The 20,091-nt window shown below is 45.3% G+C and overlaps 1 protein-coding gene across 4 annotated transcripts in view; it reads right to left on the bottom strand.

Moving 5' to 3' along the window:
- Positions 1–204: 204 nt before the first annotated feature.
- Positions 205–20,091, bottom strand: part of Notum (palmitoleoyl-protein carboxylesterase notum) — an 85,040-nt gene continuing 65,153 nt past the window's right edge. For all 4 annotated transcript variants that reach the window (XM_070538361.1, XM_070538362.1, XM_070538364.1 and 1 more), the window contains 4 exons: positions 19,870–19,917; positions 18,730–18,876; positions 5,310–5,464; positions 205–4,745 (listed from right to left, as the gene is read on the bottom strand). In XM_070538361.1, coding sequence (XP_070394462.1) covers positions 4,432–4,745; positions 5,310–5,464; positions 18,730–18,876; positions 19,870–19,917 — 664 coding nt within the window. In that variant the 3' untranslated portion in view covers positions 205–4,431. The remainder of the gene's footprint in view (positions 4,746–5,309; positions 5,465–18,729; positions 18,877–19,869; positions 19,918–20,091) is intronic.

Below are 20,091 nucleotides of genomic sequence, written 5' to 3'. Positions count from 1 at the left end.
ATTTCTTTAGAGGGGATGTCCGTCGCAAGTTTTAGGCGATGATATGTGAGTGATAAGTCAGAATGCTAAATTGGAATGACATTATAAAAGGGGCTTGGCTATTGCAACCCGGAGATAAAACTTGTAATGTGTGCATCTGAAATTTCAATGATTGCTTTGCTAAGCCATAATAATGACAAGACAACATACTTTGAAACAGTGCACTTTATCTACAATACTGCTATTTTATTAGTACAAATTTATCTACAAGGCAGTTATACACGACCACAATGCAACCCTGAGTTGTAAAGGTGTAAAAAGGGCATAAAATGCATACAGCTGTTCTTTATACCCGTTTTGTTCCATACATTCTAAAACACAGCACAAGACAATGCAGACAACAAAAAAGAAAATGAACTGGCAGCCATATATGTAAATGGTGCACATAGTTTACATGCTGCCATGTTTTACATGCATAAATTATGGCTGGCGCCATTTCCATTCTGAACGGCAGCGAATTTTACAAGAGGGGCGCGTCGACGTGATAAATATACGCGTATTGCATCCTGTGTTTTCATTCGAGCTGCAATAAATGAAACAGGACAATGGAAGTGCCGCCGCTAAGAAACTACGGCATAATGAATTTCAAGTTCTTGCGTGTTCAGCCCCTGAGACCTTGCTGAGTCGGCCACGCTTGAATGAATGGTCAGATTGTTATCACTTCACTCCTCTTGCAGTAATTTACCCTATCTGCAATAAAAATCTCGCGACAGCTCCACTTCACATTATATTGTTTGATGTGCTGGTGAAAACCGCAACAAGGCCATTGCACTATTTGAGCATTTTCGATGCTTTCAGTTGGAAGAAATTACATGCTTCAAGAGAAATAACCATTTAACAACATTACATCAGACAACGTCAGCATATAACGCAATCGCTGGGGTAGACAGACAAATTTTTCGAACAAAAAAGTGATCACCATGTTTGTTGTGTGCTATACGTCAAGCAGCATGTTCTGTTAGTGAATTCGCTGGCAAAATGGAGGCCAAATTTACTGAAAGCGCGACTGGTTGTTTGCATGTACGTGTATAACTCGCTGCTAGGTTTCATGGAAGGTTACAAAAACGCAGCGCGACCGGAGGCTACAATTTAGTTGTTGGCAGCACTGCATTGGGTAGCCCTTGAACCGTTCAGTTGCCCTCTCGATGGAACCCGTATGACCATTGTAAAAGGCGAAAAAAAGAAAAGCAAACAAAACAATATCTACTTCCGAATAAAAAAAAACTCATCACACTTTTGTTTGCATCTCGACCTTCGCGCGAGGGCTTATTATAATTTCTTGCATCAGAAAGTATATCCACGCGAAAAACATAAAAAAAAACAAGTTTCATGACACTCCACTGGTAATGAACTGCAGAAATATTGAATTAAGTCAGTGAGCGTCCATAACAGTGCCCTCTTTTTTTTTCAGAACTTAGTACTGTAGGGGCCATCCAAAGCATAGGAAGTCCATTTGGAAGCCTTAGTCTGCTTCCTAGAGTCATCGGCTACAATATACCACAAAGAGGTATACGCCAGAGCGCGATGAAAAATGAAATTAACGCCGAACAGTGTACTGTAAATAAAAAAAATATGAAAATTTTTCAAGAAGCGACTAGAATAACATACAAAACAAACATACCGTTGCTTCGCAGACATGATTTAGAGCAGACGCTTTTACTTTGAGCATCTTTGAAGTGTCGTGCACATAAAATGCATTTCTGAGTGCTTCATAAAACGCCAGAGACTGGCATGCATACTATGGAACGAATGTTAACGACCTTTCATGAACGAATTTCGCACCAACTTCCCGAAAAATGTCGCGTAAAAATGTTCTCGAAGGCTTTGCAAAAACATGTTAATAAACATCGTAGGTTTACAACTTAACGAAGTCGCGAGAAAATGGCGCATTGCCCACTTCAAAAAAAAAAAATAGGTAGCGCGACCTACGGTAGTAGCTTTCGCCAGCTTTGCGTTCAGGAAAAACAACAGCTGGAAAAGGCATTGCTACTGTGTAACGAGACCCATGCGGTCAGCGTAGGCGTCAACATTTACACTTATTTATGGCTTTTCCGCACGTATAGTAAGGAAATCGTAAAGAAATAAATGACGGAATGGATTCCTGCCGTCCTTCATGTAGCACGCCTGCGTTCTAGCTGAAACAGTGTCCCAATACGCGGATTCGGTTTCTTCCAACGTTGAGCTTGCAGAAGCGTAGCAGTGCCAGCTGACATAGATGAAACGGCCGAAGTGCATACCTTTTGGCGGTGAGGATTTTCCTTTAGAATGGCGGACTGTCCTCTTCGAATGCCCTGATGGTCAGACTTGCGGCAGTACGAATGCAGTCGTTCACTTCATTAGAATACGCAGGCATGCATCATAGAAGCGAGCGACCACTCCACGAATCGACATACTGTCCTTCACGTGCTGCAAGCACTGTCAAGACAACCCTGAACAGGAAGTACATAACGTGGTTGGCGTTGCTTCATCTTCACAATTTACTACACCTAAGCGAAAACGAAAAAAGACGAGGGTTTCAAGTACAACGCCTTGAAGTTCGCCACATAAAACGGCAGTTTGCCTTCGCGGTGCACTTTATAGGCAGGCTGTTTTTTTTTAACATTAATTGACCACGTTCACTCTGTGACTCAAAGCATCAGTGCAGCGTCGGCAATCATAACTTTGTGAAATACGGCCTTGGACAAGTTGGCAGCATAAATTCTGGCATTGATCAGGAAGATAGCAAATAGCGGACAGTAGAAGTGCTGGCTACCATGCGTCAAGCAGATCCCACTGGATAAATAAAAAGTAATGCAAAAGCCAGAAAGAGCAATTTAAACTGGTATGTCAGTGCCAAAACTAATTGGATTATTGGATATGAAGCTTCGAATGTGGGACATTCAATAATAGGGCACCATAATAAGAGCGTGGTCTCCCATGTTTACTTAATGGGTGCAACGCAAGTGAGCAAACATTCAGCCTTAGTTGCCTTTTTTTTTTTACACGAGATGTCTAGAACCATCATCGGAGGTTTACATAACCGGTCTTACCACAACCTTTTGTGACCCCACCTATGAGATGTGCAAATGAAGTTCCGACAGCTTTGACGAAAACTGCTGCTGTTACCTGCCGAGTAGTGGAAGGCGAGAACAAGAATGTTCGTCACCACCAAAAACCCTTGCGAAAGATCTCAAGCATTAATGCAGACATTAGAGTCCACCATGCTCAAGCGCAGTGGTATCGAAACTTATCTGAAAGACGTACCACGAGAACATGGATCAGGAGTCTTGGACATTGGGATACGAAAATGACAACTTGGGCAGGCCAGTGCTCATACGACATGTTATAAATACAAGACCACGAAAAAATTTTATAAAGACGCCACACATGCCCAATTGCTAAGTGCTTACCTATCCTTCGATTCTTGCTTGTCGTTTTTCACGTTGTCTAAATCAGTTAGAAATACATACAGAATTATAGTTACAAGTTTCGTACAAGCCCCTTGACTACGCTATGTAAGCGCATCACCTTTCATCCTAGTCATGAAATCTGTCAACACATGGCAGCTCTTGTCACACAACTCTGACATTGGTGAGGGGAAGACAGTGCATAGAAGTATGCGGAAGTCGGCTGCCCGTTGGCGCCATACCTGTTGCGTCTTTCCAACCTGAAAGCATGTCCGTCTGTCAATTAAATTCACTTGGCGCTCGTCAGCCACTGAACTCTCTTGACGCAGCTAAGAAACCGCGAGGAGCCCGATATTGCTTGTATAAAGACGCACCATCACATTTCTCCCACGCCAATCCATCAAACAAGAGACGCAGCACCAAATCCAATAGCAAAACTCCAAACGACGGTCAAACTGGAAGGCCTCTTGACGATCTAGCACCGCTGTAACAGTTAACACCGGAAGCTGGGAAATAATCCGCCATATCGTAAATGACCAGCCCTCACCCCAGCTTCTGTTGCCGTCGTTCATAGCGCAAGAGAGGCTGCGCTGTTTACCGGATGCCGGTTGGCCAAGATCGGTTGTTCCGACCATGCGCTGACAGATCAACATGTCGCCGCTGCTGGCGCCAATCTCAGTGCCCAACACAGCATATGACAATACAGCACAGCATATTCTGATGACTCCGCTCTCCGCTGTGGATTTAACGATGCCAAACGAAGGGCCTTAAGGCTACGCACGCCACGTGAGCAGTGGCGGTGCCAATCTGTTGGCACACAATTCTTGCACAACGAAGCGTGCGAACAGCGACTGGCAAACCTGTGTCGCAGCGCATGCTCCAGAGCAAGTCGTCAGTCAGCGGATTGCGAAATGGCTCTCATCGCGCGCGCCGTTTCGGTGTTCTTGGAAGAGCGCAGCACTAGCTACGCTCCTAGAGCGCAGACCCTTCCCATTGGCCCGCGCGATCAGTCGGCGTGCAGCAGGGCGTCCGGCTCCATGGCTGCCAGAGCCGCCTGGTCGAGCCCCAGCGCGGCGGCGACTGCGGCCACGTCGAGGCCGAACGAGCGCAAAAGGTCGGAGAACCGTAGCTCACGGCCGGTCATCGGGTCCAGCATGCGCGGGCAGCGGCGGTTGCACTGTGGCCAAGCGCAGCTGTCCATGAGCCAGTGTTGACAGAGGTCTTCGTGCAGCCGCCAACGGTGCTGAGCGTGCCGGCTGCCGGGTCGCTCGCGAGACCGACGCCTTGGCTCCTCGGGCCTCAGAGGTCCTGACGTGGCTGCTGCAAAAGACGAAGACGCCATTAAGCAAAGTGGCGCTGGAGCGGGCTACAGATTCCGACGGGTGGAAGCATGCGTTATTTTTTCTAGCAGGATGGCATACGTAGACAGCGGGCGCTCATGTTTTCTTGTAAACCGAAAGATAGTCCTGCCTGATAGCATTTTACTTCTTGCAATGTTTGCTGAGTGTGCGAATGAATAAAACTAGGCAATTAACCTCGGCGGGAAAGTTGTTTGGGACCTACAGCTGCGGCAATGCAAAGAGCACCAGTGGAAGTGCGATGGTGGTGCGAGTATCCATTTTATATTCACATAAAGAAAACAAGTAAACGCGAGCACTCGCACACGTTTTCTTTTCTTTCGTAATGTTCCTTGGTCGTCCTGCATAGTTAAATGTAAAGAACTGGTTGACTGATTGATGAATTCGTTGTGGGTGCTCTGAAACGAAGAATAAGATGGGATATATAGGTGAATGATGGTGTTTTAAGACAAAGAAAGCGAAATAACCAGCGAGGAACTACCGGAAGATTGACTCAGTAGAGAGAATGAATACGTTGTTCACTTACAATATTCTCCTTTCCTTGCTTTCTTCAGGCCCTTTCTGTTGTGCCTGCAGTTCTTTCGTCTTCTCTTCATGTTCCGACGTCGTGCTTTAGTTTTTTGTGCATGGCCGTTCGTCATTATTGTCGCAGATACGTCTCCAAGTTTTCTGTGTAGAAAGCTGTAACGAAGGAATGCACGTCCGATATAAGCACAGGTAAATTATTGACAATGTAGGCGGAAATACTCTGTTTTAGTGAGCGTAGTAAGGACTCACGGCACGGACAAGGGTCTAAAAAATCTCATTACGCTGGGTTCCTATAGTAGATTTCGCCGTCATACAAGATTGTAACGCGGTGAAGCATCCGCAATGTAAGGTGGTGGAGCAAAAGATTGTTTGGACTTGTCTATGACCAAATCAGTTGGACGGGATACAGAGAGGACACGTAGCTATTATTGTAGAAGTATTTCAACATTCCAGAGAACTTAAACCGCATGAACTACGGGTTGGTAAACAAAACATTATTAATGCTAAGGTCGCATAATACAAGGGGTTAAATCGCGAAAGCTATGTCAGAAACAGCCTTCAATTGCTTCCAGTACAGTTATTAAGTATCTCGGTGCTGGTACTGTGACCGGAGTTGGCGAGTGCGCGCAATATTATTAAGGAATACATACTGTGTCCCGTGACAGTAGCCCATTTCCACGATTGGTATGCTTCAAGAAAATACATTGCGTATGTTTGACCACGTAGCAATTGTCTATAACGGGAAAGCTGACTTTAGGAAACCGGCGTTATGCAACGTTCTTTAGACACTTGCCGCCTCACGTACCATTTCAATTATTCCTGGATAGCTGTTAAGGATACGAGATGAACTTTAACCAGAACGTGCATCCGGAATGCTTCACAAAGATAGTGATAACATATGAATGTCCTATTTGTGAGCAGCCAAAAGAACTTGAGCGCAACAGTGTGAACGTTACCTTAGCGATGTACTTTAAGGCAAAAGCCTTAAGTAGCACAGACCCCCGATGGTGTGGAAAACGTGGCGTGCGGTACAGAAAGTCACGCAACTTTACCTCACACAAACCCGCGCTCGTGCCACTGCTCGAGGTCACAGCTGGCTCCAATGCCATTCATCATGCAAAACAATTTAAAAAATGCAGACGTAATTAAGAAATAGTTAATTCAGGCACTGGAACCCATGACCTTTAGCGGGAGTCGAACCCCCGAGCTTATGAGGAAGTCGAACCCACGACTTTTCGCATTAAAGTGAAGTTAATTAAGGCACATTTAATTATTATAGAGTGAATTAAGGCACTCGAACCCAATACATTTGGTGGGAGTCGAACCCATGACCCTTGGTGTTAATTAGGGCGAATTTAATCAACGGTAGCGTAAGTTAAGGCACTCAAACCTACGACCTCTGGTGAGAAAAAACAAGTAATGAGAAGTAACAACGCATTTGAATGAGAATGGAGAATAATTTCATGAATATCTCCTGAGCGCGCAGGCTTTCATCTTCAACCTATTTTGCGTATGCTAAAGTGACCGTCAATTCCTTGAAGCAAATTTTTCTTTGGAAGGAAGGAAGGAAATCAACTTTATTCAGGTCCTGCAGGCCACGACAGCTTTGGGCTCTCATGGAGTGGGCGTCTCCCACGACGGAACCGGGAGGTTGAGTTTCCTGATGGCGTCGTGGACCTGCTGGACGGCCCAGAGTTGGGGAGCGAGTTCTTCGCTCCGGATTGCTTCTTCAAACTTGCGCTTGTCCTGTTCGTAGTTTACGTGAGCTTGCGAGCACGGCCAGAGTAAATGATATACGTTAAGGGATGTATTGCAATTGGTGCAATGAGACTTGTAGAGCTCAGGCATGTAATGGTGTAATCTGTTTTGAGTGGGGTGTGTGTCTGTAGCATTCTCAGTGTAACCCCTTGAGCTCGAGTGAGCGTGCGATGTGGCGTGCTATACTGTCTGCGTTGTAGGTAGTAGTAAAACGTTTTGTTGGGCTAGTTGGTGCATTACTGAAGTACTATAGCGCCAAACAGACGACACGGGAAGAAGAGACACAGACGAGCTCGTCTGTGTCTCTTCTTCCCGTGTCGTCTGTTTGGCGCTATAGTACTTCAGTAGGTAGTAGTGTTTAGTGATTTCATTGTATGTAGTGGGCGCGTCCTTATTCTCCGAGTGGTTGGGTGAAGCCGCGCGGTCTGTAAGCGCGCTCGCAGCCTCGTGTACCGCCTCGTTAAGGTTGGGGACGTCGCCGATCTTTCGTCCTAAGTGTGCCGGGAACCAGTATATGAAGTGGTTCTTAATCTCTTTCTTCGAAACAATTCTGAGAGCCTGTGCGCAGACCGTGCCATTTTGGAAACCTCTGATAGCGGCTATGTAGTCGCTGTAGATATGGGAAAGATTGTCGTCGGTGATCGCAACAGCGATCGTAACCTGTTCGGCCTGTTCAGGCTTCCTTGCAATTACCGTGGCTGCATATCTTGTGGATCCGCGGCCGTCCACAACCGCCACTGCGAAAGCTTTGTTTCCCGCGTGTGCCGCCGCGTCCACAAAAGCTGAGCGTTCACGGTTCGCCAAGGCTTGGTTAAGAAGGAATTGTCCTCTCGCTTGTCGTCTGCCCCTGTTGTTTTCGGGGTGTACGTTTCTGGGTATAGGGCGGACCATGATCTTGGTGCGGATGTCCCGTGGGAGGTCCGCAAAGTCTTTTTCTATGTCTCCTTGTGCAAAGCCTAGCTTCTCTAGGATCGTGCGCCCCGGAGGCGTCGTCGAAAGTCTAGCAAGCTGGGCGCGCTGCTGGGCTTCGGCAATTTCTTCCAGGGTGTTATGCATGCCCAGGTGCCCCAGCTTCTCGTTGCTGGTGCTGGTTGGAATGCCGATGGCTTGCTTGGTGACCTTTCTGATTTGGGCATTCAGTCTGTCTCTGTCAGATCGTGTCCAATTGAGCATTGCCGCAACGTATGCGAAGTGACGGGTGACGAACGCGTGTATGAGTTTGATGAGATTATGTTCCTTGAGGCCCCTGTGTCTATTGGCAATTCTTCTGATGAGCCCAATAGCGTTGTTGGTTTTGGTGATGAGCTTCTGAACCGTAGAGGCATTGACGTCTTTAGTCTCTACGATCATACCCAGGACTCTGAATTTGTCAACGCACGGTATGGCGTGTCCCGAAGTGGTTCGTACGGTAATTTCTTGATTATAATCGAAGTCTGACGAGTATGGCCTGCGGCCCTTCTGCATGGGTCTGCGTACGAGCAGCTCCGACTTGGTAGGCGAGCATCTGTGTCCTGTGGCAATTAGAAATTCTTCTATGGCGTTCACTGCTTCTTGCAAGATGTCCTGCACCATGCCCGGGGTTTCTTTGGACACCCACATGGTGATGTCATCTGCGTATATGGTATGCTCGAGCCCGTGGATCTGCCCTACTTTCTTAGCAAGTCCCGCCATGGCAAGGTTGAAAAGCATAGGGGAGATGATCGAGCCTTGGGGAGTGCCCCTGCTCTCCAGTGAGAGTGGCTCCAAGGAGAGGTCGGCAAATCGGAGCGTGGCCGTCCTGTTATCCAAGAATGACTTGACGTACGTGTGAAATATAGCTCCAAGGTTGAGTTGGGAAATGGTGTCCACAATGTATTCGTGAGAGAGGTTATCGAACGCTTTCTCGAGATCCAACCAAGAATGGCCTTGGCGTTTCTAATGGGGTCATCAATGATTTGGTGCTTGTATAAAATCATGGTGTCTTGAGTTGATAGAACGGGTCTAAATCCGATGAGTGTGTGGTAACAGTCCCTTGGTTTCAAGGAATCTGGAGATTCTGTTCTGAATGGCGTGTTCCGCCGCCTTACCCACGCACGACGTGAGTGATATGGGTCTGAGGTTCTCGACGCCCGAGGGTTTGTTGGGCTTTGGAATGAGAACCGTGGTGGCGTTCTTCCATTCCGGTGGGACCCTGCCGGAAGCCCGACCTGATTGATTTGATCCGCTAGGAACCGGACGGAGTCTTCGTCCAAGTTATGAAGGGCCTTGTTACTAACACCGTCCGGACCTGGGGCCGATGTGCCAGTCAAGTTTTCAAGGGCGGTCCTGATTTCTTCCAGGGTGAAGGGTTCATTGTATATGTGACGTAGTACAGCTTATATATATATATATATATATATATATATATATATATATATATATATATATATATATATATATATATATATATATATATATATATATATATAATGAGAAGCCAACAAACAATGACACCAAGTACAACATAGGGGAAATTGCGTGTGCTTAATAAATGAAATAAAGTAATGATAAATTAATGGAAATTAAAGTGGATGAAAAAACAACTTTCCGAAGGTGGGAACCGAACCCACAACCTTCGCATGTCGCGTGCGATGCTCTACCAATTGAGCTACCGCGGCGGCGTTTCCCCATCCACTTTCTTGGGTATTTATGTGTACTAGTAGAACCCTGGGAGTGTTAGCCAGCGCCCCCACTCACAGACCTTGGCGGCGGACGTGGAACCTCTTTTTTGCCGCAGGCGTCACGAGAACGTGATCTTTACGGGTGAAGGCAACTGGTCAATAAACCCACATATGCTACCTGAAGGCATCAATGTTGCCGGATTCGAGACCCTCGTTATGTAATAAACGAGAAGAAAGGGGGTTAACCGAGGGACCCGATATTTATTAGTCATATAATGAGAAGCCAACAAACACTGACACCAAGTACAACATAGGCGAAATTGCGTGTGCTTAATAAATGAAATAAAGTAATGATAAATTAATGGAAATTAAAGTGGATGAAAAAACAACTTGCCGCAGGTGGGAACCGACTGGGATGTGGGAACACTCCCAGGGTTCTACTAGTACACATAAATACCCAAGAAAGTGGATGGGGAAACGCCGCCGCGGTAGCTCAATTGGTAGAGCATCGCACGCGACATGCGAAGGTTGTGGGTTCGGTTCCCACCTGCGGCAAGTTGTTTTTTCATCCACTTTAATTTCCATTATTTATCATTACTTTATTTCATTTATTAGGCACACGCAATTTCCCCTATGTTGTACTTGGTGTCAGTGTTTGTTGGCTTCTCATTATATGACTAATAAATATCGGGTCCCTCGGTTAATCCCCTTCCTTATCGTTTATTACATAACGAGGGTCTCGAATCCGGCAACATTGATGCCTTCAGGTAGCATATGTGGGTTTATTGACCAGTTGCCTTCACCCGTAAAGATCACGTTCTCGTGACGCCTGCGGCAAAAAAGACGTTCCACGTCCGCCGCCAAGGTCTGTGAGTGGGGGCGCTGGCTAACACTCCCAGGGTTCTACTAGTACACATAAATACCCAAGAAAGTGGATGGGGAAACGCCGCCGCGGTAGCTCAATTGGTAGAGCATCGCACGCGACATGCGAAGGTTGTGGGTTCGGTTCCCACCTGCGGCAAGTTGTTTTTTCATCCACTTTAATTTCCATTAATTTATCATTACTTTATTTCATTTATTAGGCACACGCAATTTCCCCTATGTTGTACTTGGTGTCAGTGTTTGTTGGCTTCTCATTATATGACTAATAAATATCGGGTCCCTCGGTTAATCCCCTTCCTTCTCGTTTATTACATAACGAGGGTCTCGAATCCGGCAACATTGATGCCTTCAGGTAGCATATGTGGGTTTATTGACCAGTTGCCTTCACCCGTAAAGATCACGTTCTCGTGACGCCTGCGGCAAAAAAGACGTTCCACGTCCGCCGCCAAGGTCTGTGAGTGGGAGCGCTGGCTAACACTCCCAGGGTTCTACTAGTACACATAAATACCCAAGAAAGTGGATGGGGAAACGCCGCCGCGGTAGCTCAATTGGTAGAGCATCGCACGCGACATGCGAAGGTTGTGGGTTCGGTTCCCACCTGCGGCAAGTTGTTTTTTCATCCACTTTAATTTCCATTAATTTATCATTACTTTATTTCATTTATTAAGCACACGCAATTTCCCCTATGTTGTACTTGGTGTCAGTGTTTGTTGGCTTCTCATTATATGACTAATAAATATCGGGTCCCTCGTTTAACCCCCTTTCTTCTCGTTTATTACATAACGAGGGTCTCGAATCCGGCTACATTGATGCCTTCAGGTAGCATATGTGGGTTTATTGACCAGTTGCCTTCACCCGTAAAGATCACGTTCTCGTGACGCCTGCGGCAAAAAAGAGGTTCCACGTCCGCCGCCAAGGTCTGTGAGTGGGGGCGCTGGCTAACACTCCCAGGGCTCTACTAGTACACATAAATACCCAAGAAAGTGGATGGGGAAACGCCGCCGCGGTAGCTCAATTGGTAGAGCATCGCACGCGACATGCGAAGGTTGTGAGTTCGGTTCCCACCTGCGGCAAGTTGTTTTTTCATCCACTTTAATTTCGATTAATTTATCATTACTTTATTTCATTTATTAAGCACACGCAATTTCCCCTATGTTGTACTTGGTGTCAGTGTTTGTTGGCTTCTCATTATATGACTAATAAATATCGGGTCCCTCGGTTAACCCCCTTTCTTCTCGTTTATTACATAACGAGGGTCTCAAATCCGGCAACATTGATGCCTTCAGGTAGCATATGTGGGTTTATTGACCAGTTGCCTTCACCCGTAAAGATCACGTTCTCGTGACGCCTGCGGCAAAAAAGACGTTCCACGTCCGCCGCCAAGGTCTGTGAGTGGGGGCGCTGGCTAACACTCCCAGGGTTCTACTAGTACACATAAATACCCAAGAAAGTGGATGGGGAAACGCCGCCGCGGTAGCTCAATTGGTAGAGCATCGCACGCGACATGCGAAGGTTGTGGGTTCGGTTCCCACCTGCGGGAAGTTGTTTTTTCATCCACTTTAATTTCCATTAATTTATCATTACTTTATTTCATTTATTAAGCACACGCAATTTCCCCTATGTTGTACTTGGTGTCAGTGTTTGTTGGCTTCTCATTATATGACTAATAAATATCGGGTGCCTCGGTTAACCCCCTTTCTTCTCGTTTATACATATACATATATATATATATATATATATATATATATATATATATATATATATGTATGTATATTGGGAGCGCGACCCCTGCCTGACACTTCTTTGTAACTACAGATTATCATCCCTTGCACAAATTCCTCTTCTGCAATTATCATCATGAGCCGCACAGCTTGGTCTGCTTCGTCGTAGGTGGAGCGCGGCTGGATTAAACGGTTCATAACATATATATATATATATATATATATATATATATATATATATATATATATATATATATATATATATATATATATATATATATATATAAATTGCGTGTTTCTTTTTCACACGCATTGTCAGTTGCTTCGTTCTTTATTTTGCCTTGCTTCAATGTTTTGCGACCCGTCCCTGCTTTGGCTGCCAAAAGGCAGCTGGCAATATTATGTAAATAAATAAAATAAATCATACACTAAATGACAAAGAAATGATGTTTACTCTTTAGGCCGCACAGTTTTTAAGGAAACCGCCGTTCATTCATTCAAGTTCAAAAGTATATCCAACACCAATGCACTTGATCGCGCACTTCGGGAACGCAAACATCGAAACTGGCGCTTCATTGAATTCCTTATATTACTTGCGAACAGAATGACTACAAATCGCAAGGAGCAATATGAGCAGTGATGTAATTCGTTCAAAAGTTCATTAGCAGCATTTCGGTAATTAGACGTCTACGCATTTTCAATTTCACACTAGATATGTGCACCTTTTAGAGTAATCGTTCTCAACAAGCAAAACGAAACCACATGCCAGTGGCGGTGTAAAAACTTGTACTAACATTTAACGAACCGCCCTTTGCAATGGGAATGTGAAAACTGTACTAATGCTAACGAGCTTGCTTTTATTATTTCTTTTTATGCTGACGCGGATCACGCAACAGAGGTATGAGATAAGGTAGACTTTCAAAAAGAAGCTGGGAGTGGTAACCTCCTTGTGCAAATGCCATATGTTCTATGTAACTTGCTCCGAAAATACAAAAAAAATATGCGAGTATCACATTGCTGTACATACCCAATATAATGATGTTTGCCGTCGCCTGGGGCAAGTCAGAATATTTTTTTTCTCTCTCACGTAGTTATATTATTAATTATCATTAATTATTCAACTTCTTAAATATTACAAGGCGTATTCGAAACACCCGGGGGGCCGTTTGCATATATTGTATTCGCGGATCAGAACAAAGTCGTACACATGCAGCGCCATCTGTTTGCTTCCGAAGGCACTGAAGTTATTTTTTTAATTGAGTAGTCATCTGTTTGTCGGCGAAAGCAGAAAACAATGCCTGCGAAAATCTTTGATCCCGTAAGTTGCGCAGTGTGTGCTGTGATTCCATTTTTTGTGCGCAGAGGGATCGTCAGCTGCCCAAATTCATCGAGTGTTGTGCATAGGTAATGCACCTTAGACAGTGGTGTCGACACCTCAGAAATGGCCGCACAAATGTGCATGCTGAAGAGCAGAGTCGTGAGCCCAGTATCCAGACCAAGGAAATCGTTCAACACGTGAAACGAAAGAACTCGTGTTTGATCAACGACTGACGATTAGTGCTATGGCTAATGAATTTCTTCCTTTCAGTCGCCCCACAATATACACTAACAGAAAAGCTCGCATATCGCAAATTTTGTGCACATTGGGCAACGAAAATGCTTACTCACCAACACAAAGACCAAAGAACGTCATGTGAATGATAGTTCTTGCACCGCTATCGACAAGACGGCCATGACTTGTGTTACTACATTGCTACGGGTGACGAGACTTACACCAACGCTTAACAAAGCTGCAGCGGCAGTGTAGAGGTAGAACACCCGCCTGGCGTGCAAGAAGTCCGTGGTTCGAATCCCGGTGGCGCGCAATTTTCCACCGGATTAAAAAAAATAATCCGCGTGTTGATAACATTGCATAAACAGGCCTGGAGTATGGCCTGATCCCAGTCACCAGAACCAGTAACGCACTCGCTCACCAGAGCAGGATTGGCCACCCTGGTGCAGTACTTGGCCACAACCTCCCATATGAATACAACAATCAAACCCCGGCCCTCAGTCCCCAGCAGCCGCGAAGCAAGTGACCACGGCGGCGGTCAGATCTGTGACGCTGCAGAGGGTGCTAAGAATCACTGGCTCCGCACAGGCCGCCATTGGAATATGAACCTGGCAACGTTTAACACTGGAACGTTACCTAGTGAGGCGAGTCTAGCAGTGCTATTGGAGGAATTAGAGGGCAGTAAATGGGATATAACAGGGCTCAGTGAAGTTAGGAGGCCAAAAGAAGCACATACAGTGTTAAAAAGCGGGCATGTCCTGTGCTACCGGGGCTTAGCGGAGAGAAGAGAACTAGGAGTTGGATTCCTGATTAATAAGAATATAGCTGGTAACATACAGGAATTCTATAGCATTAACGAGAGGGTGGCAGGTCTTGTTGTGAAACTTAATAAGAGGTACAAAATGAAGATTGTACAGGTCTACGCCCCTACATCCAGTCATGATGACCTGGAAGTCGAAAGCTTCTATGAAGACGGGGAATCGGCGATGGGTAGAGTGAAAACCAAATACACTATACTAATGGGCGACTTTAATGCCAAGGTAGGCAAGAAGCAAGCTGGAGACAAAGCAGTGGGGGAATATGCCATAGGCACTAGGAATAGCAGGGGAGAGTTATTAGTAGAGTTTGCGGAACAGAATAATATGAGGATAATGAATACCTTCTTCCGCAAGCGGGATAGCCGAAAGTGGACGTGGAGGATCCCGATCGGCGAGACTAGAAATGAAATAGACTTCATACTCTGTGCTAACCCTGCCATCATACAAGATGTGGACGTGCCCAGTAAGGTGCGCTGCAGTGACCATAGGATGGTAAGAACTCGAATTAGCCTAGACCTGAGGAGGGAACGGAAGAAACTGGTACCTAAGGCGCCGATCAATGAGTTAGCAGTAAGAGGGAAAATAGACGAATTCCAGATCAAGCTAAAGAACAGGTATTCGGCTTTCACTCAGGAGGTGGACCTTAGAGTTGAAGCAATGAACGACAATCTTGTGGGCATCATTGAGTGTGCAATAGAAGTCGGTGGTAACTCCCTTAGACAGGATACCAGTAAGCTATCGCAGGAGACGAAAGATCTGATCAACAAACGCCAATGTATGAAAGCCTCTAACCCTTCAGCTAGAATAGAACTGGCAGAACTTTCGAAGATAATCAACATACGTAAGACAGCTGACATATGGAAGTATATTATCGATAGAATTGAACATTCTCTCAGGAATGGAGGAAGCCTAAAAGCAGTGAAGAAGAAACTAGGAATTGGGAAGAATGAGATGTATGCTTTAAGAGACGAAGCCGGCAATACCAATACTAATATGAATGAGATAGTTCAAGTGGCTGAGGAGTTCTATAGAGATTTATACAGTACCAGCGGCACCCACGACGATCATGGAAGAGAAAATAATCTAGAGGAATTCTAAATTCCACAGGTAACGCCGGTAGAAGTAAAGAAAGCCTTGGAAGCTATGCAAAGGGGGAAGGCAGCTGGGGAGGATCAGGTAACAGCAGATTTGTTGAAGGATGGTGGGCAGATTCTTCTGGAGAAGCAGGCCACCCTGTATACGCAATGCCTCATGACCTCGAGCGTACCGGAATCTTGGAAAAACGCTAACGTAATCCTAATCCATGAGAAAGAGGACGCCAAAGACTTGAAAAATTATAGACCGATCTGCTTACTGTCAGTTGCCTACACACTATTTACTAAGGTAATCGCAAATAGAATCAGGAACACCTTAGACTTCTGTCAAGCAAAGGACCAGGCAGGATTCCGTGAAGGCCACTCAACAATAGACAATATTCACACTATCAATCAGGTGATAGAGAAATGTGCAGAATATAACCAACCCTTATATATAGCTTTCATTGACTACGAGAAAGCGCTTGATTCTGTCGAAACCTCAGCAGTCATGGAGGCATTACGGAATCAGGGTGTAGACGAACCGTATGTAAAAATACTGAAAGATATCTATAGCGGCTCCACAGCCGCCATAGTCCTCCATAATGAAAGCAACAAAATCCCCAGTAAAGAAAGGCGTCAGGCAGGGAGATGCGATCTCTCCTATGCTATTCACGGCGTGTTTACAGGAGGTATTCAGAGACCTGAATTGGGAAGAATTGGGGATTAAAGTTAAGGGAGAATACCTTATGACATGCGATTCACTGATGATATTGCCTTGCTTAGTAAGTAACTCAGGGTACCAATTGCAATGCATGCTCACTGACCTGGAGAGACAAAGAAGAAGAGTGGGCATAAAAATTAATCTGCAGAAACTAAAGTAATGTTTAACAGTCTCGGAAGAGAAGAGCAAGTTACAATAGGTAGCGAGGCACTGGAAGTGGTAAGGTAATACATCTACTTAGGGCTGGTAGTGACCGCGGATCTGGGTGATGAGACTGAAATAATCAGAAGAATAAGAATGGGCTGGGGTGCGTTTGGCAGGCATTCTCAGATCATTAACAGCAGGTTGCCATTATCCCTCAAGCGAAAAGTGTGTAGCAGCTGTGTCTTACCAGTACTCACCCATGGGGCAGAATCCTGGAGGCTTACGAAAAGGGTTCTACTTAAATTGAGGACGACGCAAGGTGCTATGGAAAGAAGAATGATGGGTGTAACGTTAAGGGATAAGAAATAAGCAGATTGGGTGAGGGAACAAACGCGACTTAATGACATCTTAGTTGAAATCAAGAAAAAAGAAATATGCATGGGCAGGACATGTAATGAGGAGGGAAGATAACCGATGGTCACTAAGGGTTACGGACTGGATTCTAAGGGAAGGGAGGCGTAGCAGGGGGCGGCAGAAAGTTAGGTGAGCGGATGAGATTAAGAAGTTTGCAGGCACGGCATGGCCACAATTAGTACATGACCGGGGTTGTTGGAGAAGTATGGGAGAGGCCTTTGCCCTGCAGTGGGCGTAACCAGGCTGATGATGATGATGACGCTTTTGTTCTCCCGCTTTACACCCCCCCCCTCCTCGCGCCCTCTTCGCTATCGCCGTTTTTCATTCCCCGCTGTGCTCTGCGTTGCTCCTTGATCCTTCGCTGTTGTGCTCTTTCACTGGGTTACGCCAGCGCTAGCCGCAGGAACGGGCGCCTAAGAGCGGCGCTCTGAGAAATTCACCGACGATTACGATACTCCCTAGCGCGAAATTTGAGCGCAGCTGCATACGTGTTGTCATCATCATCATCATAAGATGATGATGATGATAAACAAAGTAACAGTCAATACAGTAGTCCCATCAATCTTCGCCATAAACATAAAAAGTCGAACACTTTTCTTACTCTTGTCGGTAAATGATGGCTACCATTTTCTTGGACGGAAAGGTCGTTCTTTTGGTTGGTTTCATGGAATGTGTCAGAACAATTAAAGCAGACGTATACTGCAAAACGCACATCAAACTGAGACGCGCGATGAAAAATCGACGGAGCGGGAAACTTTCGTGCGGAACAGGCCTCCTTCATGACAACGCGTGTCCTCACACCACTACCTGAACCAGGAGTGAATATTGAAAATTTTGGCACAAGACTTCTTGATAACCCGCCCTAGAGTCCTGAACTTGCACATAGCGAATATTTCCTATTTTTGCAGCTGAACCAGTGGTTTGGTGGACAACAGTTTGAAGGTGACAAGGAACTCAAGACAGCCGTTGTCAACTGGCTCGAATTCCAGGTAGCGAACTTCTGTGCAGAGGGATTAATAAAGCTAGTGCAGCGTTACGAAAATTCCTTAGAGTTTAACGGCAATTATGTAGAAAGGTGAAGTAGGTTGGTGTGAAGCTAAAACCATCAATACTCTTACTAACGAATATGTTTTTTTTTTATGACCAAACGCCCCTCCCTTTTCGTATGTGCCTAGTATATTCATAGCAAGTGTCAATGAGAAAATGGCAGGCCAACATGAAAAATTCCCGTTCGAACTTTCTGTTTCTCAGCAAGCGCTACATAAACGTTTTTTCCAAGCCTGAAGGAAAGCCCGCGAAACACAATAAAGTGCTGCGCGACACTTTTGCTCTGAATATTTGAGATGTTAATTCAAGATATCTAATTATATAATTAGGCGTAACACAAGAATAATCTGACTAGATCCAAGCGACCGCAGACAACGTTAACTTGGTTCTGTCCAGCTAAGTGGCATTTGCAGATTTTTATATTCGGTCACAAGTTACATGGGGAACATGGTATATGAACCTTATTAGAGTTTACATGATTGGTGGTGGAATAAAAGGTTACCAGCTAGGGTGTTGTGTTTGCAGGGTGAATAATTCCTTGAGATACTGAACTTAAAGTTAGAACTAATTTTGGATTCGCCGTATATGCCGTTGTGAACTACAAGATATTGAACCGCGCGATCATACACACAGGGCACTCTCTTACCTCGTCTCATTCTCCCTAGCCGGGAGCTGGTCATAAAGGTTGTGATTCGAGTGGTGCTCATGGTGGTTGTGTTCATGTTTCTGTAGTTCCCAGCAGCGCAGGGCCTGGGGCAGAGATATTCCGCAGATTTCAATCGCCTGCCAGTTTCTGAAAAAAAAAACAAATGAAAATGCGATGGTCAAATGGGCAACGAGCGAATCGTCATAAAAAAGAGATCCTTGGCTGATGTGTGTCAATCTAAGCAACTCATATATTTAAGATAGCGAAACTTTATAAGCGACTTCTCGGGGTTAAGGGCTTTCGTGAGACTAGGGGTCCGTTTTGAAACTTTCCGAAATCTAGCCTACTTTGCAAACGCTCCAATATGCCGGCTGCTATTCCCTCGCTATTCATGGGCCTTTTCCTATGCTTCGCTATGCCGGAGCTTGGTGCGCCTTTAGTCTGCGTTATATCCGTCACGTGATCCTTCATTCTGCGCCGGCTCTACCTACGCCGGCGTTTGGCGGTGCGTTCCAACAACCTCGTAGCTCTACGCAGCTCGCAGTTTCTAGTGACACATCATCACCGACGCCCTGATCATACAGCCACATCTGTGCAGGCTGTGCTTGTGACTGCTTCTTCATTTACAGTTTTGCAATAACCACGCCAACATTCCCGCATTGTGATGATGCAAACAAATTTCAACTTCAACTTCAATACAGTTCACCTACATCCATTCCATCATGGCCTTTAAACGTGCAACTAAATCTAAGTATACGGGTGTTTTCGCATTTAGATGGTGGCGAAACGCGAAAACACCCGTTGTACTTAGGTTTAGGTGCACGTTAAAGAACCCAGGGTGGTCCAAATTTCCGGAGTCCCCACTAAGGCGTGCCACATAATTATATCGCGGTTTTGGCACGTAAAACACGATAATTCCTTTTAAAGGCCTCAAATGGGTCCTTCAGCATAAACTCAGCGCTGCGTTTTAATTTCCAGTTGCAAAGAAGTGAACATTGGTGTTCGGGAAATACGCGAAGAATGTGACGAGGGCGAGGGTAATGAACAGGTGCTTTCAAAGAAATTTAGCTTGCGTTCTGCTAAAGTTGTGTCTGTATGTTTTCGGAACCAAATGCACCCTCACGAGGGGAATAAACTTACCTTTTAGTGAGAATCTCGTGTGAAATACAAGACGGTGCGAATAAAGCCCTGAAAAGAGAGTAGGATCGCTGCATTTTCATGAGCAGTTGAAAAATGTGGTAGGTAACTATGATTGTTCATTGAGATACGAGTCAAATGAACAGACATCGTAAGTTACGGTTTGTTACTAGATATAGAATGAATGACTCTCAAACGCCATCTGTGTTAAGCATTATTATTTAA

This window comes from Dermacentor albipictus, chromosome 5, assembly GCF_038994185.2.
Source record: "Dermacentor albipictus isolate Rhodes 1998 colony chromosome 5, USDA_Dalb.pri_finalv2, whole genome shotgun sequence".
Lineage (NCBI taxonomy): Eukaryota > Metazoa > Arthropoda > Arachnida > Ixodida > Ixodidae > Dermacentor > Dermacentor albipictus.
This window is presented reverse-complemented; position numbering and strand designations above follow the sequence as displayed.